The following is a 23,533-nucleotide window of genomic DNA, read 5'->3' as shown; positions in this document are numbered from 1 at the left end:
TGCAGTTTGTCATTGGGATTTAAGAAAAAAAAATCAGGTAGAGACAATTTTTTCAATTAAATACAGCTGTAAACCAGTTCAGTTGCAGAACAGTTTCTTGCCATCGAATCACAGAATGGTTTGGGTTGGAAGAAGATTCAAAGATGATCAAGTTCCAGTCCCCTGCCCTGGGCAGGGAGATCTTCCACTAGACCAGGATGCTCAGAGCCCCATCCAACCTGGCCTTGAACACAACCAGGGATGGGGCATCCACAAGTTTCCTGGGCAACCCTGAAGTTTCTTTCAGCCTTGTCTGAACATACTAAATTGTTCATTCTTGGTGCCTAGAAAAAGTATATAAGAACATATTAATAATTCTATTACATTTCACTTTTGATTAAAATATTTTCAAATATGAAATTGAAGTTTGCTTCACTGAATGTGAGGTGTTTCCTCTTGAAACATTTGATTCTGACAGTGAAATGGATCCTTCCTTTTAAAAAGATGTGTGTTGTGAAAAAGATTCACTGTTAGTCATTTTGTTGCATATTTCCCTGGTGATTTATTGAGTTTGCTTCTATAAACTGTACCAGTGTCAGAACAGACAAACATATGCACATGTGCATTTCCCCTTCTTTCTCAGAGGAAGGAAGCAGCTAACACTCTAAACATTCTCTTTCAGGTCGTGTACAGTAAGCAATCAATATTCTTTGTATGGGAATTGAAGTGGACAAAAGAGCTTCCTCTCTCCTTGCAGTGCCTGTTTTCAGTCAGCTTTTGTCCAGCTACCTCTGAAGAACAGTCTCTTACCTTGAAGCCGTTCACTTACAAATTCCAAGTGGAAAATTTTTTTGTAAGTACTCTTCTAAGTATAGGGTAGCATATCTTAACTGAATATGGTTTCCTAATAAGTGAAAAGGGAAAATCAAGAAATATATTGGAAAAATTCTGTTTATATCATGAGGCTGATACTTGCTTAGAATCATTGGAAAGTCAGATTGTGAGTAACAGAACTGCAGCCTGATGGGATGTAGTGGAATCATATCCTTGCCACAGAAATGTGTGAGGGCCGAAACACTTGTGCTTAATCATGTTCTATTTTTTTTACTGTTTTCACCTTCCTGGGTTGGTGCCATGGGGATTGTCTGCAGCTTACTGAGCTGCTTTTTCCCTGCTGGCTTAAGATTGTGCTCTCCAAAGCAAATTGCAATTTCCAAAATATCTCTGCTATTGAAAGCATCTGAGTAGTTTTTTGCAGTGCTTGAGATGAGTTCCTCTAATGAAATATTTAGGGTTTCCTAGGCCATTATCTGAAATGTTTCTTCTTTCCCTTTATGGACAAACTTTTTATTCCTTTGATCAGCTAGGAAGCTCATTGGCTAGGTAGAATTCATTTAATAGGAAGTTTTATCAACATTATTTAATCTCATTTCTAAACTCAGTGTTACCCTTTGTGATGCTTGGGTAAAAAGCAGTATCATGAGAAGACTCTTGGTTTTTAAACCTTTTTGTCTGTTTTCAGTGTTTTCTACCTGCATGTTACAAATTGGCATTGAGCAACATTTCAGGTGTTTGCCTACTGGCATTTTTGGCACCTCTATCAGCATCTTTCTGGAGTTTTAAAAGACAGCTACCTGTGTGAAACAATGGGGGTTTTCTGGTAGAAATTTAATTTTGTAGGAATTAAAAATCAGTTCTTTGATGTGGGCACTGTTTTTCCAGGGACTATGAAAGGAAGAGGGATGAAGTAGTTCTGTATTACTCAGAACCTGAGGGATGGGTCTGTAAAGGGAGGAGCTAAGAAACGGATAAAAATTGTTTAAATAGTAAGATTGGTGTCCATTTAGGAGCATTGAAAGGCTGTGTTAAAGTACAGAAGTGAATGAAAAAATTATATTTTCACTGTTCTATCAAAAATAGATTGACTCAAATTTGATTTGATCTAGTGGAAGGTATCATTGCCCATGGCAGGTGGGTTGGAACCAGATGATCTTTAAGGTCCCTACTATTGCACAGTATTCCAGGATTCCATGTTCTATGATGTTCTTGAACTGAGCAAGATAATGAAGTGAACATTGCTTATTAAGTGATTCTTCCATTAAGAATATTTAACAGGATGTGTCTGTTACATGTAAAGTTGGTATTGTACCCATTGTCCAGTTCAATTTAAACACAAATAAAACACCCCATGTTTCTTGATAAGAGCACTGTTTTCTTCCTGACAGACATTGTACCATGTGAAAACTGAAATCTTCCCACCCTTGGATGCAGAGTACTGTAAAACAGGCTCACTCTGCTCCTTAGAGGTGTCCATCACCCGGCTTGTTGAGCTCTCTGAGATTGACAGAGATGAAGCATTAACAGAATCAGATGGATATTGCACAACAAAACTTATGTATGAAGGTAAGAGTATTTTTCTTAAGCATTTCGATAAATTTTCCCCTAATTTTTTCTTGACGACATCTACCAGACTTGCTATGTCATAAATTCCTTTATTGTGGGTACAGCTGCTTAGTAAAGCAGTTTTCATTTTGCTAGACTGGGAATATTTTATTTTCTCTTCATTAATCTGCCTTGAAGTGGAATAGAAATGTTCTTTAGACTGGATGGATACATGCTTGACGCCCAACTATGGTCCCTTCTGTGTAGGGCAGTTTTCTTCCCTTGCACAGCTCTTCACACATAAAAGCTGGTGGGATTTTAGATATTGCTAAATGCAGATTTTCAGAGTGCTCTAAAACTATCCTGATGGTTATCCATTTTTTCCACAGAAGATCTTTATAGTGTTTTCTCTTTATTCTTGCAGTTGTTGACAACAGTAGTAACTGGGCAGTGTGTGGAAAAAGCTCTGGAGTGATTTCTATGCCTGTAGCACCTCGAGCAATTCACAAAGTCCACATGGAAGTGATGCCACTGTTTGCTGGGTATCTGCCTTTCCCTGATGTCAGATTGTTTAAATACCTCCCTCACCATTCTGCTCACTCCATGCAGCTTGATGCTGGTAAGAACATTTTGACCACGTGGCTACTTACAGAAATTACTCTGCTTTTCCTGTGCTCTTGAATAGAGAGAAAAGCAAAGCAAGAAATACACTGTCACTGTATGGACCAGGTACTCACAGGTGTCTTTGCTACCTTCACTCACAGTCCTAAATTGAAACTTGCTCTAATGGGAACTTTGAATTTGGGTTGCCACTAAAGCTCTGAGAAGGAATAATAAATGCATTGTTCCCTTACATGTCCTTTAAAGATTAGTATGCAAATCAGTTGTCACTGGATTTATAATTAAGTAAAAACTGTCTGATAACCCTCTAATCCTGCAGTTCTATTTTCTCTAAATTGTGTTTCTCTTCATTTGCTTAGAAATTTTTTCACAGTTTTCAAGGGGTTGAAAGTGAAATTAAAGAACTGCTGAAAATTTGGGGCATTAGATAACATGCAGAGTTTAAATTACCACAGCCATGTAGAGTATCTGTACTGATGAGTAGTCCCAGAGCTGCAGTGAGGATTCACTCATAGAAGCAACATAGCTTTTGTCAATGGAGCTGCCAGTGTGCATCCTTCTAGCTTGTGACAGATGTGAGTTCATGCTATTGAAGTTTTCCTTTGAAACCAATATAATTCACTCTGTTACATCTGGTGCTGGCCAAAAGTGTGCAACTCAGCAGAGATGATCAATAACTGTGGACATGTGTTAAGCTGACTGTCAGAGCTCTGAAATGACCTTTTAGAGTTAATTGGCAGAATAAAACTCTGGTTGCTTTTGTTTCCAAACAGATAGCTGGATTGAAAACGATAACCTGTCTGTGGACAAGAACGTGGATGAGCAGGCTGACAGCAGCAGCATCAGGAGCAGGGGGAGCCTGCATTCCACAGCCAGCGGGGAGCACAAGGGTCTGCCCATGCCCCGGCTCCAGCCCTTCTCCCCGGGCCAGGTCTTCAACAGCAGCACGGGGATGCAAATCCTTGTCATTCCCAGCAAGGACGACCACGTTCTGGAGGTCAATGTTACGTGACAGCTCGGAGTGGAGACCAGGAGCCCGTTAGGAACTGGATATGAAAGCACTTTATGGGATAATGACCTGCTCAGTCTTCGTTGCAACATTAACTCCAAGGAGCCCTGTGGCACTCGGCGCGTACTGGCCATGGAAGCACCAGACAATTGTATCAATTTCAGTGTACAGTGAGGCTTGTGTCAGCTAGTTTATATTGCCACTTTAGTATGTTTTGTGTCAGCTATTGGGTTTTCTCCCTGCAGTCACATCCCTGCATCACAACAACCAACACAGGGCAACAAAAAGCAAAAAATCCAAATCTTTGGACCACTTCTTTATTTTTGTTGGGCAGCTGAAAGATTTGTTTCATGCTTCCTACATATTTTAGAATGTAGAGTTGGATGATGTAATTATCCAAATCTTGAATTTTTAATGTAATAATTTACAGGCTTTTCCACACATGTGCCAGAAACATAACAGAGCATACAACAAGACATTCACTGGTGTAACAGTTGCTTTTCTGGTTTGGTTTTATTTTGTTTGTTTGTTTGATCATTGTTAATTCCTGCCATTGCAATTTTATTTTAAACTTCCATCATTTGCATACTTAGATGCATGGAAGAGCTACTGCTATAAACAATCTTAACTGAACAAAATTCCTTAATTTTCTGAGGCTTTCTCCTTCACAGAGTAGACACTGTGATGTCACATATTATATGATTTTTTTTTTTGGGATGGGCTTTGGGTTATCCTCTTGCATATTTCTTACCAAAGAAAGATACTGATAGAATTTAATAATAAATTATTTGGCTTATTTAGTTCCCAGATTAATTTCTTTTGTTACCATTTCCAAGTGGCTTGGTTTGCTGCCCCAATTTTTAAGTTGGGGCAAAAATTTCAGTATGATGTGATACTTGAACAGTCAACCTTTCATCATAAAGGCTTAATGTAATTATTACTGATTAGAGGCCAGATTTGTGCATTCATGATGAAAGAAGGAGGTTGGTTTGATACAGGAAAGCTTGCAGATGTAGAATAATCGTGAAGCAAAGTTAAAACATGTAACTTAAAGAATTTCATTATTTATATCTGAAATGTAAATACAAAAAATGTAAAAAAAAAAGTGTAATTTTTGTGAATGTTGCAAATTCACCTGTGACTGGAAAAATTACAACTTCTTCTGATGTCCTGCTTCTGATATTGAAACTTGTGCATTTAATGTGAGAATGACCTTTTCTACTTGCAGATCTATAATGGTGCGTTGTCAACAGACTCCACAGAGGAAACAGTCCCACGTCAAATACTTAAAAAGTGAGGAGCTGCTCATTAGACAAATTCATTGTTATTATTTTCTTTTCTTCTGCTAAATTACAAAGGGGAAATAAAAACTCAACCCTCTTTCCAAGAAGAACCACAAGTTGAAAAATGAATAGGCACCCTGCACTGGCCTAAACATTTAACTTTATTTTTTATTTAAAAATTCTAAATAGATGTATAAAGTAGACCTGCTAGCTGAAAATGTTCTTATTATGCATCTTCTTTCTGTGAAGGAATGCCCTTTCTCTGTGGAAATCATACCATTTTATTCTGGATAAAACCCAAAGCATCATTTAGTGCGAATGACTGCTGGGATTCTTTGACTGGAAAAGGTAACAAGTTAGTGACTTTGACACTGCAGGTATTATTAATTCCATTTTCATGGTTTGCTATTAAATCATTTTTCACATTGTTCTGTAATATACTGTTAGATTAAACACATTGTACTAAGATTGTTTAATGAAATTGTAAGCGTTACAGTTCTAAATATACATGTTTTAAAAAGAAATCAGCTTCTCTGCTGCTGTGAGTTCTCTTTGGTCTGGAGGAGCGATTGCTTCATCTGTTTTAACCAAAGCTGCTTTTGTCTGCAAAAATCAGATTTGTTACCTGGTGTGCAATTATACACTTGAGGGAGACATTGATTATTTATTTCAGAGTTGCACAGGCCTGGAGGCTCCACAATATTCCACAAATTCAGCACACCCCTCCAGACTTTTCTTGCTGTTATTTATACACAGAAATTCAGTGTTGGCAAACCCAGGTACAGCCCCTCTATAATGAATGGTTAATAATTTCCACACAAGTTGTGGAATCCCAGCTGATTGCTGTGCATCCTCCAGGGAAGGGTCTTCACCTGGGCAGGGTCTTTTTGCCCTGTAGCTCTGACTTTAAGTATTACAATGGAGATAGTTCAGTTACAGGGTACCTGGACCTGAGTCTTTTGCCAAGTTAGCAACATATACACAAGGCATACATTCATATCTTGATTTACTGCATCCTTAAAGCTCGTTAGTTCCAGGATATCCATAACTAAGGCACACTGCTCTCTTTACTACCAATTAATTCTCCTTCCTTGCTGATTAGACTTGAAGGTATACAAAGATCAACCATCAAAGAACATTCTGACTTAAGTTAATTTTGATGTATTCCATATTTTGCAACGTTGCTTTAACATCTGTGAGTGATTATCCAAGGACCTAGTCGAAGGAGCTGGATATAATGGATTGCTACGCCTCAAACACCAATAACCATTCAAATGGGAAGGTAGGGCAGCATCTTTCTGGTGCCAGTTTTGCTGTTCAGGTCCACAACCCCCAGTGCAGGTGCAGAAACGGGGTCATGGAGCAGGCAAGACCAAGAGAGGGGGATTGAGACCACCAAGGACCCCAAAGCAGCCTGTGACACCTTTTGGAACTCTCCTTCAGCAGGTGGTGCATGCCCCAGTCTTGCACGAGACATGAAGAATTCCCTTCCTGGGGAGGGTTCTGGGTGTTCCAAGTCTAATGTGGATGTACATAACCCGAGGAACTTTTTGTTCTGTGGGCCCCCATCCCCAAAGGATCGAGGTTGTGACCATCTCTCTGACCAAGGGACATGGAAATGACAACACTCAAGTCTCATCACCAGATCCATGGGTGGTGCTACATTTCCACTATCTACCCTTATCAGTTCCTTTCTTTTCTTTCTTTTCCTTACGTATTTTCTTCGTGATATTTTTACACTTTTATTGAAAAGAATCAAACAGGCCACCAGCATCCTTTCCACTGCAATTAAACTGCTTTAAAACAAACCTCCCACATCCATACACTGGCCATTCTGTGTTGTTCCACTCTAATTACAGAATGACAGAATAGTCAGGGTTGGAGGGACCTCTGGAGATGACCCAGTCCAACCCCCTGCCAAGGCAGGGTCACCCAGAGCAGTGACACAGAACACATCCAGGTGGGTCTGGAATGTCTCCAGAGAGGGAACTTTGTGTCCTCCCTGGGCAGCTGCTCCAGAGCTCTGCCAGCCTCAACATAAAGAAATTCTTCCCCATGTTGAGGTGGAACTTCTTGTGTTTTATTTTACAGCCATTGCTCCTCATCCTGATGCTGGGCCCACTGAAGTGTCCGGCACCATCATCTAACACCCGCCTGGGATATATTTATATGGATTGATGAGAGCTCTCAGCCTTCTCTAATTCAGACTAAACAGGCCCAGCTCCCGCAATCACCCCAAGGCATTTACTAAAAAGTATAAATATCGTTATATATTTACTAAAAAGAACCACAGTTCCCCTGGCTCGCGACGGGTGCTGGGGAGGGCCGGGAGCGGCCGACGGTGGCGAAGGGCCCGCGAACGGGGAAGGGGACACGGATCAGCTCCACTGTGACAGCAGCTCCGCCACCCTCCCCTCACTGTCACTTTGTCACTCGGTCCCTCCCTTCCTTCCTGCCTTCCCCTCGCTCCTGGCCCGGTCCCCGGCGCATGTGCGGCTCCCGGCCCAGCGCCCGCCCCTCAGCGCCGCAGCCCCGCGGCCGCGCTCCCCACGTGTGGCCGCCGCCATGCGCTTCGCGTACCGGGTGAGCGCGGGCCGGGGGGCAGCCCCCGATCCCTTCATCATCTCCCCATCATCTCCTCATCATCTCCCCCGATCCCCGGCTCTCCAGCCCCTCTAACCCTGCTCCTTCCTGTCCCCGCAGTTCTCCGGCCTGCTGGGCACCGTGTACCGCCGCGGCAACCTCAGCTTCACCCGCGATGGCAACTCGCTGCTCAGCCCCGTCGGCAACAGGATCTCCCTCTTCGACCTCAAGAAGTGAGAGCGGGGAAGGGCCTGGCGCTGCCAGCGCGGGGGTTTCGGGGGGAATAAAGCTCTCAGGAGGTTCTGGAGCCCGACCCATGGGGCTCCCCGGGATGCTCGGCCTGCCAAAATATCCTGGAAAAAGTCTGCTTTAGCATTAAAAGGTGGAGGCCTGCCTAGTGGAATAGCTGTCACGGTGTTGCGGGTACACCCGTGTGGAGAATTACGTAAAGCAGTATTTCAGAGGAAAAAAAAAAAGGGAAGAAATACATTTGTGCTTGATTTAGTTGTATGGTTTCTTTGCGTGCTTCTGTCTTGTATATAACAAAACGTAGAGCATCATCAGCCTTTGCTGTGTGCCGGAGTTGTGATCGATGCTCCCCGTGCCTGCATTCCAGCCAGGAGCCTGTCTCTAAAGCAGAATTGCCATCCTGGGCTGGAAGGATTATCGAGTCCAGCTCCTGCCCCTGCACAGAGCAACCCACGTAGTTGTTCATGGGATTGTGACAGCTAAATAAAGTTGTGAGAGTTTTACATCCAAATTATATCTGTTGTCTTAACAAAGGTATCAAACCATTTTTCACTGAGACCGAAGATGTTCTTCCTGCATTCCTGTTCCCATTTTACTGTTCTGTGTTTTTGTTGCAGTAACAAGTGTGAGACATTGCCCTTGGCCACACGGCTCAATATTGTGTGCGTGGGGCTCTCTCCAGATGGAAACCTTGCCATTCTAATTGATGAAGGTACTTGCACAGAGACATCTGTTTTGTAAAAGAATTCAGTAAAAATACAGCTTTGAGAGGAGGAAATCTGTATTGTTAGGTGTTCAACCTTAACACAAGATTAAAAGTGGTCTGCTTTAAAAATTACGTTAGAATTTTTTGGGAAGTTATCTTTATTTACAGAATTTAAAAATAACTTGTTTATGGAATTTGGATAGTGTCTCATAATTTGGACGGTATTTTTTTATTTTAATTATATTAAGCACACTGTCTTGAAAAGTTTTCCCCCCTCCTCTTTAAGAAAATAAGGTTTGTTAGGGTTGTGATTTCTTTGGGAACTCAGTTATTCTCATGATCCTTTTTTTCTGCCCTTACAGAGGGAGCTGCCTTGCTTGTGAGTTTGATTGGGAAATGTGTGATACATCAGTTTTATTTTCACAAGCCAGTTCACAGTGTCAGCTTTTCCCCTGATGGCAAGTAAGTAAAGAGTGCATGCTTTAGAACAAAACAGCAGGAATTGCCCCTAGAATAAACTAGTTGTAATTAGGAAGACATCCTAATCAGTCTGTGAATGTTTCCTATGCATGAGTGTAGGGGAGATTTTGAGCTAATCAGGGTCACTTTATCTGTAAAGCTGAGAAGGGTAGAAAAGAAAAGCAAAGCCTTGGAAATAGAATATCCCAGTTTGAGTGTTCAGACTTTTCCTTCTATTTTGAGAGTTGGAGAATAAGAATTTCATTATTCAACTTCAGTGATTTTTACTAAAGGTTTTCTCTTTTATAATGCTGAAGTGGGGGATAATATCAATCTGCAGATACTTTGTTTTTTGTTCAAAAGCAATCCGTTTTTATTGTTTCAGTAGTGCAGGATCCTTTTTATTATTGTATTGTATCATTGTATCACAGTCTGCACTGAACAGCTGTTTGCTTTATCAGCTTTGTGTGCAATTATGTCTTTTTTCCCCCTTTATGCCAGGAAATTTGTGGTTACAAAAGACAATCTTGCTTACCTCTACCATGCTCCTGGGAAGAAAAGAGAATTTAATGCCTTTGTGCTGGACAAAACCTACTATGGCCCATATGATGAAACAACTTGTATTGACTGGACTGATGATTCCAAGTGAGTTGTTAAACTGAAGCACTGTCTGGCTGCACATTTTGATATTTGAATGCAAGTTGCAGTCCATTTTCTTTCCTTTGAACTATTGTACTAGCTTTAAAAATTCTGTCTTTAATTAAAAAATATAATTAGGCAGAACAGAAAGTATAAAAAATGTATGTATTGGGGATCAACAGTGGATTCTTGCTTGAAAATGCATAGTAATTCATAAAAGGAACATATCTTAAGAATGTGAGTGTGGTTGACCTTTTTAATGTATTTAACCCCTTCCTCTGCTACAGTCACCACCTTCAGTTTACAACTCTGTTGTTTGTAAAATAAAGTGGTGACTGGTGCATTTGAGCTCAGAACATTCTCCAGCCAGTGAAGTGTTTTGCAGTCTAGTGTTCCAACTGGAATTGCCTTTTCTTTTGCCAGGTGCTTTGCAGTGGGGAGCAAGGACATGTCTACATGGGTGTTTGGAGCAGAACGATGGGCAAACTTGATCTACTACTCTCTTGGAGGCCATAAGGATGTCATAGTAGCCTGCTTTTTTGAAGAGAACAGCCTGGATGTATGTATCATCACACAACATGCTTGAGTTTTAATATTAAAGTAACTGAAGCAGAATCTTATCTGTAAGTGACTGTTTTGACAGTATCTCAGAATTTAGAAATTACAGAAGTGTCTCTTGATTGCTCTGCCATAATTGTGTGTTTAAATTTGATCCCCCAAAATATTATAGCTTTAAATATGAAAACATTGTTTACTTGTAATGCTGAGTGGTAATCAAGTTGTCTTCGGACCTTGCAAAATTTTTCTGAGGGCAGGCAACATAATTCACCAGCCCTCAGGACAAGTAAAACTTCCAGTTCAAAGCACCTTGGATTCTATTCTGAGAATAGAATGCACACTTGCTAACCCTTCTGCAAGTCCATATTCATGTTTCTGCAGAGCACAGAGCATGGGCATTGGACAATAATAATTTGTGTTTGTATTCTAGCTGTACACAATTAGCCAGGACGCAGCTCTGTGTGTGTGGCAGTGTGACACTGAGCTGGATGGTTTGAAGCCTATGCCCCCTAAAGGTGCAGCAAAGGAAAAGAAGGCAGCAGAAGATGATGAAGAGCTACTTGAAGAGCCAAAGGGTGAAGAAATTCATGGGAAAGCTGATCCAACTGAACAAGAGACTAGAACTAAAGTTAAATATTCACGTGTTGCAAAGTAAGTGGTTTTCAGTTATCAAAAATCAAAGTTGTAATGGGGATTTATTGTAGTGGGCTCTTTTTTTCATCTGTTATAACTTACTCAAAGCAATAGAAAACTGTCCAGGATTTAGAAATTTACTGCAGATCTCATTTTAAGTAGTTCTTGTAGAACTCCTATCTGTCTTACCTTGCTTATATGATGGGCACTACCTTTCACCTTCAGAATAATAGCTGTAATTTTAACAATGTAAGAAATACTGGCTCGTGGTGTGCTGTTGTTTGGAACTCAGACAGTGTAAATGGGATCTTTATTACAGTATCCTCTCTAAGTCTTGAGGCTTTGATTTCTTGCCAGATGGGGTTGACTTCAAGAGATGACATAAAGGTGGCTCATCAGCCTCTTTGGTGAGCTGCTTGCAGATGCAGCTTTAACAGCATACTGTTCTTTAACATTCACCTTTTTTCTTGGTTCTTTGGTGCCAGGTATTTTTTCAATAAAGAGGGAGATTTTAATAACCTGACAGCTGCAGCCTATCACAAGAAAACACACCTTTTAGTCACTGGTTTTGCCTCGGGAGTCTTTCACCTCCACGAGCTTCCAGATTTCAATCTGATCCACTCCTTGAGGTGAGGTATGGGGTTGTCACTATATTTGGGTTTGGTTTTTGTGGGGGAAGGGAAGAGGTTTTTTTTGCAGGGTTTTCGTGTTTGTTTGATTGAGAACACATCCTGTTAGGCCGTGAAGGATGAATAAAAAGGGCACAAAAATCTTAAAGCATGACTATCTTTAATGCTGTAATTTCTGGAAAGGCAAAATAATAAATTTATGTAGTAAGTATCATATAATCGCACTCCTTATTTTGAAAAAGTGAGATCTGAATAAGGAAACTACTCAGGAGTTCCTGGTTACTGGCTGTAGATTTCTTTAACTCTGTCCATTTAGTATTCTCAGTTTCTTTGTAGAAGATATTAGCTGAAAAGTTCTGCATATGTAAAATTATCTGTAAATTCTGTCTAGGTCAAGAAATCAAATCAGGATGCCAGCTAAACAATTTCCATGTACAAAAAAACCTTACTTTATTTTCTTAAACTTGGGGAGTTCTACTCTCTGTTGGCAAGCACATCTTTGGGATGCAGATGCTCTGCCTTCATTCTGAATAAGGAATGTTTGATGGTTTGGAGTGGAATAAAGGAATTAGCTTTGTGGGTTTTGATGCTACGGTGATATAGAAGTTCAGTAAAACAATCAAACAACTTGCTTGAGCAGCATTAATAAATATTAGACTTGAACTTTTATCACACAACTTTGTTTATTGGTTAATTCTCTTACTTCAGTATTTCAGACCAAAGGATAGCTTCTATTTCCATCAACTGCACTGGTGACTGGATTGCTTTTGGATGTTCAGGTTTGTCAGGTTTTTTTAGTCTGTATCATGGGAAAAATAAGGAATGTGGTGGGCATGAGGCCCAGATTCCTCTTGCTAGTTTTGACTCCAAATGTTAAATAATCAATAATCTCATATCTGTGGTGTCTAGGTATAGTAAAGCAAATATCACTAATGAATCTCTCACAGAATTCTGATGATTCAGGAAACTATTTTGCTGATACAGGAAAAAATACATATTTTATCTAGGAAAGCTCTAACAGAGTTAGGGAGAGCCCAGATCCCTTGTAGTTAATTTCTTCTTTCATTCTGGGCTGTTCTCTCCTCCTTTGCCACATGTTGCCCGTGGCATTTTACAAACCTGCCTGGATGTTCCAGCATTCCCACCCTGTCCATAATGGTTTGCATGAAATCCAACATTTTACTCTTATATGCAGCCCTGCTTTTCTTTCCAGCTCATTTATCAACTGGTTGACAGCACTGCTGTTGTAGTATTGAAAACATTATTCCAAGTAGCAGCTCGTGGAGGAAAATATTGGGGAAATTGCCTTAAAGTTGTCAAAGGAAAAAGCTCCTATTAGGACTGAAAGATGCAGAATTCATCCTGTTTGTTGCAGAAATTAACCTTTGGGGATTTTTTAGCACTGCTTGCCACTGTGTGTTTTGTGGCTTGCATCAGCAAGGTCATTGTGCTGATAACTGTGGTTAATCCTGCTGTGCTTACAGGTCTGGGTCAGCTCCTGGTGTGGGAATGGCAGAGTGAGTCCTACGTGCTGAAGCAGCAGGGCCACTTCAACAGCATGGTTTCCTTGGCATATTCTCCAGATGGACAGTACATAGTAACTGGAGGGGAGGATGGCAAAGTAAGTGAGGCAATATTGCTGGAATATCAACTTTTAATAATGTACTAAACAGCTTGACTTTCCATTTTATGTAGAAAGCTCTGTTACTGTAACTAGTACATATTTTTCTTATTGTAAAGTCGTATTTTTATCCTCTCTTTCCTTAAATGTTTTGATTTTTCTCTTTAGAGCATGTATATTTTGCTTTGTAATTACTTGTGGCTGCAAATTGCATCACTTATGCTTTCAAGCAGATAGTTTTTTAATTATTACAGGTCCAGTTGCCATAAACACAGAAATACCTAATTCATTAAGTGTTAATTTATTTATGGTTCCATTATATTTTGGGATGAACGAACTTCAGCCACCCAACTTCTTGCTCTTTTAATATTTGTTTTTTTTGATATGAGATCAATTTCAAATTATTTATAAAAGTGCATTTTTTTTGTTAATGGTACCATTCCAGAAGTTTGTTATTTAAAAGAAAAATTAACTTCTCATGGATGACTTGCATTGAAATGATAGGCTGTGTATGCAGGTACTTTTATTTTAAAAGATGTTTTGCTAAATATCTTGGCACATAAATGGGACAACAGTAGTAGCTGATTTCCTATCAAAACTTTTAAATGTCAGAAAAAGATCTACCACTTCATGGTTTCTGCCATTCAGGATGAAAATTGGCCAAAACCCAGAAGTCTCAAACTGCAGAAAGTTAAATGTGTAACATTTTTGTTCAGGGGAAAAAAAAACAAAAAACCCCAAAAAACAAAAACCTGAAATATCATCTCAATTGTAACTGCTGTAATGGCTTTGGAGTTGGTTTTGATTTGACTTCTGTCTTATTTGCCAGTATGAACTTGGAAGCTCGAGATGCTCACTAAGTGTTAATTTTCTTTAAAATTAACTTTGTTTCAACTTTGTTTGTGTCTATATCCATTTAGATTTTTATGTTGCAAATGTATATTGAGGTTTACTGATAAACTGTGGGCCCTTGATTGATGTTTCTGAAAGTCTTTGAAGCTTTTTCAGAATCCTAGAACTAGGTTTTCTTTACTCTACTGCTGCCTTACCCTAATTTTCTCTTTACTGATGGTGGAGATTCTAAGAAGTCTTTTTTTGTCTGTCCTGCAGGTGAAAGTGTGGAACACTTCGAGCAGCTTTTGTTTTGTCACCTTTACAGAACACAACAGTGGTGTAACTGCTGTAACTTTCACTTCCACTGGTTATGTTGTTCTGAGTGCTTCCCTCGATGGAACAGTGCGTGCCTTTGATCTGCACAGGTAACTCTGCATGAAAGCTTTTGTGTTTTTCTCATTTAGTCCTCAGCTTTCACACTCCCCCCAAAATAGAGCAAACTGCTGATTGCTTGTTTGAAGTCTCATAAAGAGAGCAGCACTGCCTTACTGACTTTTGGTTCAGCCTTTGATTTAAATTTAGGTAGTAATTAGAAATTCTTTACTCCATCCAGTTTCTGTGCAGAAAATTCTGGAAGAACTTTTCCTCAGAGAAGCTGGAAATCCAGGACGATCATTGTCTGGCTTTACTCAAATGGGGAGAAGGCACTTGCCTAAAAACCCTTTCCACAGTATAATACAGCTGTGCACAGAACTGGGTGTGTAAACAAGCCCATGTTTCTAAAATATTGACACATGTTATATAATAGAAAAAAGCTCCTCAGAGTATTTCTGTCTTATTTCTGCAGAATTTTTCATCCTTCTTTTCAATCTTGTAATCATGCTGAGGCATCCCATCTAATTTTTACAAAAAATATTTTTTCTGTACATAGCTTAGAAGTCTTTACAAAACAAATGAACTCCTTTTGTAAATAAATATGTTAAAACACATTTAATTCTACCTAAATTGTTCTCATAATTTCTTTTCACCTCTTCAACAGGTACCGGAATTTCCGTACCTTTACATCTCCACGGCCAAGTCAGTTCTCCTGTTTAGCTGTGGATTCCAGTGGTGAGATTGTGGCAGCTGGATCCCAGGATTCCTTTGAAATATTCATCTGGTCGATGCAGAGTGGGAGGCTGCTGGATGTAAGGACTCACAGTGTTAGGGCTTGAATTTGACACTGTGGAGTGTGGTGGTACTCAGCAGCTTTGGGATTAGTCAGGGGGTTTCAGGACAGCATGAAGTGTTTTGTTACATTTATATTCAAAAACTGGAGCTACACTATGTTGCTCTCAGCATTTTAATTTTTTTTTTAATTTCATGGAGATCACCCTGAATTTGTATGGGAAATAGTTATTAAAATTTTTTAAGTAATGAGCTCTTTCTAGTGATGAAGTAACACCAGTATTGATGAGCTGACACACGGGCACAAGAGTCTTTCCCTCCTTGTTCAGAGATGTTCTTTTCAATACATTTTTTGCAGGTGATGAAGAAATTGTAGTTGCTGTATTAAGACTGTTACGGATTTCATGAAGGGTTTTGCTGGAGCAGAGCAGGGTCATGATTTTTCAATTATTTTTATTCTTAAACATTCCTGTACGTCTTGTACAAGTAGAAAAGCTCAGTGATTCACGTATTTAATTTGGCTGAGCCATGGAATACAGATCATCACTTCAGTAACTCAGGATATAATTGACTGGATCTCCAGAGTTTTGAGTTTAGTTTTTTTCCTTGATATTGTTGGTTTTTTTTTTAGGAGTAGGTACTCCTTGAAATGAAAATCTCTGTTACTCTTATTCTCAGTTTTTATTTTTGTTTTTATTCTGAAGTGTTATCAGCTACAGAAGATACTGAATTCTCAGAGCAATGACTTGTTTTTTCACAGTTGGTCCGATTGTTTTGAAAGGAGGGAGGAAAATGGCACACTGCATTCCTCAAGTGTGTGCATAGGAGTGGTTGTAGATGCCTATATAGTGGTAGCACATCAGGGAATTTTTTTTAAACTTGTGAAAATAAAAAGTTGAGAATCACTGTTGTGTATCATGCCCTGTGTCCAAAAGTGATCTCAAGCATGTGTGGGCAAGTCAGGCATGGTTTATTTGCTGTACCTGGAGTTTACTGAATGCAGACTACACAGGTTTCAGTTTCTTTTACCTAATTCCAGGTTATTTTTTCTTCTTTTCTTAGGTCTTAGCAGGTCATGAGGGTCCCATCAGCAGCTTGTCCTTTAATCCAATGAAGTGTGTTCTAGCCAGTGCCTCTTGGGATAAGACTGTCAAATTATGGGATATGTTGGACAGCTGGAGAACTAAGGAGACATTAATAATGAACTCAGATGGTAATTTGTTTCATTTCTTATCTTTTATCAAATATAAAAATACTATGTAAGATATGTTAATAATAACATATTAACATAATAACATTAACATATTAACATATTAACATTAATAACATTATTAACATAATAACAGAGACTCATTCATGGAAATGGAAATCAAAAGTTCAGATACTTCATTCTTGTACTTGGTTAACAGTGCAATAAATATTTTAATTCTAGCCCAGCTCTATAATTAGCTAAACATTTGTATGGGAAAAAGTACAGTCATACTTTTTACTGTTAAACGTTTTGTAATAGCTGAGATCCTAGAAAAAATGAGGGTATTTTCTTAGAAAAGCATCTGACTGCATTTTTAACTGTTATTAAATTCTTCACAGTTCTTGTTGTTGCCTTCCGTCCTGATGGCAAGGAGCTCGCAGTTGCTGCTTTGAATGGCCAGATAACGTTCTGGGATCATGAAAATGCAGTGCAGACTGGCTCCATTGAGGGCAGGCACGATCTCCAGATGGGGAGGAAGGAGCTGGATAAAATAACAGCCAAGCAGGCAGCCAAGGGCAAGTACGTCCAGGGGGCTGCAGTGACAACAGGGTGCCACGCTGGGTTATTTCTGAATTGTTTTTCTATTTGTTTTCTGCATGAAGATTTCAGGGTGCATCTGCTGTTCAGATATTTCTGATGCTGGATTTTAAGACTGCCTGACATCGAGATGCCTCCCTTTTGTAGTTGCCTGTGTTCTTTCACTGCTCAGCATCATTCTGAGCACGTCCTCTTTCTCATCAGTTATTAACTGGGGTTGCCAACATAATATTAACTTCTCAGGCCAAGTGCTTAATTTGTTATGGGTTAGGTTTTTAAGTAGATATCTTCCTACAGAAATACTAGTATACAACCATTAGTATGTAGAAACTATTATGTTTTTTAAAGAAGGTATTTAAAGTATGAGTTTTATTACCTGTTGCTATGCATGTGAAGAAATGTTTAAAAGCAAGTTGAATGTGTGTGCTCTCAGAAAGTATATCAGAGAAATGTTTTATTCTTCTCTTTTCCCTCCTTTTTTTCCCCATATTGCTTTCAGTCAAAAAGTCAAAACAAAAAAAAAAAAAAACAATAACTTTTTGGAAAAAAGTTTTGGAAAGAAGCAGTATTTTTTGCTGGTGAGCTCTCAACCCTGTCTTTCAGATATGCCATGGCATTGTTTTTTCTGTAGCTCTTCTGACTTATTTAGTGTTGTACATGGTGTAGTTGAGAGCTCATTGACTGAGGTGTGACTCAGATTCAAAGCATGGAAGTATTTCAAAAAGCTGTTGAAGTTCTAAATTGTCTGTGATTCATAGTAAAGCATCAAATGCTTTGTAGTAAATTTGTGTGTGAAGTACATACCATGTGAATGAAGATCTCCACTTTTTTCATGGAGTGGTTCTTTTCTGAGTCTTCACATTGTACTCATGTCTTTTAGCTCAGATGTAACAGTGAAATTAAACTGCTTTCTCTTTTTCTTTACCAGATCTTTTACAACTCTGTGCTACTCAGCAGATGGTCAATCTATTCTGGCAGGTGGATTGTCAAAATTTGTCTGTATATATAATGTCAAGGAACAGATTCTTATGAAAAAATTTGAAATTTCATGCAACTATTCTTTAGATGCAATGGAGGTATGTGAGCACAGGAGTGTTTTTTTTATTTCCTCACCCCCACAAGACTTCAGTTTTGATATAACATCTCATTAAGAGTGATTCATGAATGTTTTTTTTAAGAATTTATTTTTGTGCAAGAGAGGGGGAAGGAAATATTCCTCTTGGAACAGAATTAATTCCTGAAACTCTTGCCAGATTTGTAGTGTGCTTGTGTTGAATGGGCAGAACTCTCAAGCATACTAAGTTAGTTGGCACTAGACTTAAAATGGATGTGAAAATTTAGATTACATCATTGTGTACTAAGCTAAGTCCCCGGGTGTCAGTTTGTGTTAGCAAAGAAATGAAGGGGTTTTTTTTTGTGGACACAGAACAACATCACTGACCTTTATAAATTCTCTTTCTGAATATTGCCAAATGCCAAATTAAATTCCTTCAAAAGTAAAGTGAATGATGAAAAACATCAGAAGGAAAAAAAAATCCAGTAACCTTTTTCGCCATCCCCTTACCAGGAAGAATGATTATAGTTCCATTGTTCATGTCAGGCTGTATCTGACTGTGCTTCCAAGTATCCTTTGTTAGCAGTGGTTTATGAGCTGGTGTAGCTCAACATCTGGCTTGAAAGAAAGTAAACCAGCTGAAACAGAATCCTGGAGGGGATAGATACTTAGAAATGGGGGCCAGGGAGGTCCCTAAAATCTCACTTTTATTGTGAGGTCCCTAAAATCTCATTTGCAGTGTTCTGGCTACACAGCCCTTGCGTTAGCACGGTGCAGTTATGGAACCTGCAGGACAGAAAGGGTAGGGTGCAGTGAGGAAGCAAACAGTGCATCTCTGGAGTAGAACAAAGTTATAATAATTTTAAACCACCGTCTAAACTGAGCTCTGCTGTTAGAGAAGAGATTCAGTGCAGTGAATGGAACTTGCATGTTTTTCCAGGAGTACTTAGATCGGAGAAAAATGACCGAATTTGGCAGCATGGCTCTGATTGATGAAGGGGGTGGAGGTGATGAAGGTGTTGCCATCCCTCTTCCTGGAGTAAAAAGAGGTATGGCTTTGCTCTCTTGTTTCTACTTTTATGTGCATCAGAACCTTTGACACAGATAAGAAGGGTTGAGCTCAGTTTTAACATCAGGATTACAAAATTTGGTTCCACCACTTAAGCTGTAGGATGTCTTGGACATGGACTGTGCCTTCCTTACACAGTCTTTAATTCTGCCAGGTTTTACCATGCTGCACATTATTTAATGGTAACATCATAAAGTTGATAACTAGACTATGAACTTGTGGTGAATATGTAAAATCACTTTTAAATTTCTCTTTTAGGTGACATGAGCTATCGACACTTTAAACCAGAAATAAGGGTGACTTGTGTGCGATTCTGTCCTACAGGTTAGTATCAACAGTTCATTTGGGATTTGTTTTTACTCCATATAAAACACGAGAAAGAATAAAGTTCTGAAGGATTATCATTACTCTTTTGTTTCCATTTAGAACCCCTCTCTCTGTTGTTGTTATTTCTCTTCTAGGACGAAGCTGGGCAGCCACAACCACAGAGGGTCTCCTGCTGTATTCACTGGACTCTGGGCTAATTTTTGATCCTTTTGAGCTGGATATTGATGTCACACCCAGCAATATACGCAAAACACTGAATCAGAAGGAATACACTATAGCTATCGTCATGGCCTTCAAGCTGAATGAAAAGAAGTTAATTCAGGAGGTCATAGAGGCTGTCCCTAGCAGTGAAGGTGAGTGGATCTGCCATGAAACTGGGCTGAGCTAGCTGTAAACAGATGTGCAAGCCAAAATAAGGTGAGGTGTAAAGGTAGACTTTCTGGTGTTAATTTATATTTTAATTGTATCAGTCTACTTCCTGATCATTTAGTGACTTTTCAGCATGGAATTTGATCAGGCCTAGATGTGCAGGCAGAGTTTTTGGATGTTTTTATAAGCAGCTGTTGTTGGAGGGGCACATCGAGTTCAACTTGAGTTAGCACTGTGCCTGTGTGATGGAAACCATTAACCAGTAACAAGGATGTCATCAGCAGTTTGAGGAAAGTGATGAATATTGTCTGTTGAGCACTTGTGGCACCACATCAGGAGTACTGTGCCTAGTTCTGGGACTGAGCACAAGAAAAGACGTTTTTCACAAGAAAAGATACTCCAGAACATCTGGTGGAGAGCTTACAAAATGATGGGAAGGCCAGAGTACAGCTGAGGAGAGGCTGTTGTGATCCACAGTTAACAGGATGATTGTGTGCCTGTTTCTTAAGCAAAAGCTATTTTTGTGAGTGTTTTATTATAATGAGGTCATTCAGTTGTATGTGAGATTATTTAGGATGCTTCTAAATTGTGTTTCTTTGTGCTGTGCAGTTGCTAACAGCATTCAGACACTTCCTGTGTGGGCAGGTGACTTTGCTGTCTTTTCAAGTATCACTTCATGCCTTTGATTGTTGTGCATAACTAGTTCCACTGAATACAGAAATTTGGGTGAAGTCAGGAGAAGCAACAATAAAGTCTGTTACTTAAGAGGAAGAAAGGGTGGCAGTAAAAATTCTGAAGGAGAACTGCTGGGGAGAGTACTTTACTAGGAGGAAGAACTTGGACAGGGAGGAGTTAATTTCTCACTTTTAAATACAGTAGTGTTTGGAAGGTTCAAAGAAGGAACATTTGTCCCCTGAGAGATTGTGGTATTCTACCCTGAAATACAGCACTATATACCCACCACTTGCCAAAAAGGCACTTTGTTTTCCTTCCCCTTAGGCTTTCCTGTGGTCTCTTTATGTTATTCCAAATAGTAACTCACCTCTATTCAATGTTTATGGGCGTTTTTCCTTTTTGCACAGTTGATGTTGTCTGCTCATCACTGCCAGACCTGTATGTGGAGAAGTTACTGGAGTTCCTGGCCTCTGCATTTGAGACCTCTTGTCACTTGGAGTTTTATCTTATTTGGGCTCATAAATTGCTTATGCTGCATGGACAGAAACTGAAAACGAGGTGAGATCCCATGAAAGTCAAAATGCTGACAAGGATATTAAAATTAAAAACCTGTTAGTTTAAGGCTTTTCTTAACTTTTACTGACATTCTAGATAATGCATGCACTACAATTAGAACACTTCAGTTTTACAGCTTCAGTACCAATAATAAAAGTTACAGTTTGGACTTAATTTTAAAGGTCTAAAGAGATTCTAAAACGTGTGTATAATAGAATTTAAATACATTACTGGATTTGTGAAGATATATTGCAGAAACATTTTTTTCAAATACAACAGATAAAAACTTTGCTTGAGTTGCTTGGACAGTAACTGCATAACGATTTCAAGAGTGATTATAAGATTTTGGCAATTGTGTTTTTACACAGTTATGCATCTTAAATGTAACTGAAAGGTGATGTGCAGGTATTGATTATATTTTTACAGGCTTAGCTTGTGATTATAGCTGATAGTGCTCTGCCTTCCTACAGAGTACTTCAGACTACATGGGCTTGGTCTGTGGATTATATTCAGTCCACCCGTAATACGGAATTTTTGGACTTCTAGGAACACAACCAGGCAAATTTACAAATTTAAAATGGGCTAAGTGAGAGGTAATCTGAGAAGGAGTCCTTCAATTTAAAAAGCAGTGCATTGTGTAACTCTTCCCTTTCTTCCACATGGGTATTAATGTTTTAGTGACTGAAATGACTGGAACAAAACCTCTCCTTTTGTTCCTGCTAGAGTAAAAAAGGACAATTTAAAACAAACTCCTCCTTGTTTAGGAAGTCTTGTAGTACCTGAAAGGAGCTGTCATTGCTGCAGCAAGCAGAATTAGCTCTTCAAGATGCAGTTGGACATTAGAAAAAATATTTCTCACAATATATTACTTGTATTGAGTGTAATCATTGTGGGCAGAGTCAAAAGCAGAGCTTTTGGTTTTTTAGGATTATCTTAAAAAGTTGGTATTGAAGTTGTATGCTTGTTAAAATGTTCAGAGTATAGAAAAGTCCTAGATTTCCATATGTAAATATTAACTGCACTGTAAATTGCATATTTGCTCCATCCAAGGTCAGTGAAGCTGCTCCCTGTGATTCAGTTCCTTCAGAAGAGCATCCAGCGTCACTTTGAAGATGTTTCAAAACTGTATGTATTGTTACATTTCAGAGTTCAAATCAAAAACGTGGAGTGATTTGGGGGGTGACAGTGTGCTGTGTTAAAACTTTTGAGACAGTTTTCTTTCAGAGTTGTTTTTATTTTAGGAGGAAAACAACGTTTTCCTTTTTCATTTTTACAGCTGTGAGTGGAACATCTACAACATCAAATACGCGTTGGCCATTTCACAGCAGCGGGGCATGAAACGTCCAGCAGAGGAAACACCAGAGGATGAAGAAGAATTGGATTCTGACAGTGATTATCTTATGCAAGAAGCTCATAAGGATACCTTGAGTTCCTAATTACTCTTTGTGAGAGGGGGAAAACCTCAGACACTATTTTATGCAGTGGTATTCACTGAGAATGAGTGGCCCTCATAGTGGCATCAGTTCCTAACAGTGTGGTGGAGTTCCATGGGAGGCAGTGATGGAAATGTGGGATATGCCATGGATGGCACTTTGCCTATTTCCTGTATCATTTGGCTGTAAACTTGACAGCATTGATTTCTTGATTGACTGATTTCGTTTTTTTTTTAATAATTCCTGATTTCAAGTAAGAAAATAAAAGTGTTCTTAGTGAAGTTAGAAGTACAACTGGAAGAAGTTTGTTCTTTATTAAAAATGCCTTGCATATTAAGTATTGTAAATTTTATAGTGCAGGCTTTTCCTGCACTGGACTCTGAATTTTAAAAAGGATAAAAAAAATTTCTTAATTGGAAATGTACTGGTCTCAACTTGTTTGAAATGTTTTTTTACTTGGATTTAATATGTACATATTTCTGGAACACTGTTTTCTTATTTCTGTAACCTCCAAACCTGATGAGATTTCAATAACGAGGAGAAATGAGGACCCATAGCAGCAATTATTGGAGAAAATATATGGGGCTTTACAACTTGTGTTGAGGTTTGATTGACAGCCTTGAGATACTGTAATGAAAATTTGTTTGGACATTACCAACTCAATAATGTAACTTGTAAGAGAAGATGTTACAAATATCATGGCTTGTTGTGGTTTTTTTTGTTGTCTTGGTTTTTTTATATGAAAGCCCTTTCTTGTCTTTTTTGTAATATTGTTTATTAACACATTAAAACCTGAAACTTTTGGTTCTCTGTTTTTGTGAATTGATGGGAGAACTGGCTGACAAGAGGGGGGGACCTGAATACAAAGAATTGTGTCTGTCCTTGCAATACTTTCAAGCCATATGCTGAA

The 23,533-nt window shown here is 39.0% G+C and overlaps 2 protein-coding genes across 2 annotated transcripts in view; both read left to right on the top strand.

The window, feature by feature from the left end:
* Positions 1–5,798, top strand: part of TRAPPC10 (trafficking protein particle complex subunit 10) — a 37,795-nt gene extending 31,997 nt beyond the window's left edge. The window contains exons 20-23 of the mRNA XM_014876805.2: positions 662–832; positions 2,205–2,382; positions 2,786–2,980; positions 3,756–5,798. Of these exons, the coding sequence (XP_014732291.1) occupies positions 662–832; positions 2,205–2,382; positions 2,786–2,980; positions 3,756–3,994 (783 nt within the window). The 3' untranslated portion in view covers positions 3,995–5,798. The remainder of the gene's footprint in view (positions 1–661; positions 833–2,204; positions 2,383–2,785; positions 2,981–3,755) is intronic.
* A 1,983-nt stretch (positions 5,799–7,781) lies between these two features.
* PWP2 (PWP2 small subunit processome component) lies at positions 7,782–23,427 on the top strand. Its single transcript, XM_014876833.2, has 21 exons — positions 7,782–7,857; positions 7,978–8,090; positions 8,724–8,818; positions 9,175–9,274; positions 9,773–9,916; positions 10,334–10,469; positions 10,899–11,119; positions 11,587–11,730; positions 12,439–12,509; positions 13,215–13,351; positions 14,462–14,610; positions 15,225–15,372; positions 16,415–16,565; positions 16,943–17,123; positions 18,070–18,217; positions 19,136–19,244; positions 19,523–19,588; positions 19,726–19,944; positions 21,043–21,193; positions 22,241–22,315; positions 22,467–23,427. The coding sequence occupies exons 1-21, from the start codon at positions 7,840–7,842 to the stop codon at positions 22,624–22,626; spliced, it is 2,736 nt and encodes a 911-aa protein (XP_014732319.2). The 5' UTR covers positions 7,782–7,839; the 3' UTR covers positions 22,627–23,427.
* The last annotated feature ends 106 nt before the right edge of the window (positions 23,428–23,533 follow it).

Source organism: Sturnus vulgaris, chromosome 2, assembly GCF_052056855.1.
Source record: "Sturnus vulgaris isolate bStuVul1 chromosome 2, bStuVul1.hap1, whole genome shotgun sequence".
Taxonomy (NCBI): domain Eukaryota; kingdom Metazoa; phylum Chordata; class Aves; order Passeriformes; family Sturnidae; genus Sturnus; species Sturnus vulgaris.
Note: the sequence above shows the minus strand (reverse complement) of the source record. Positions and strands in the feature narration are given on the sequence as shown.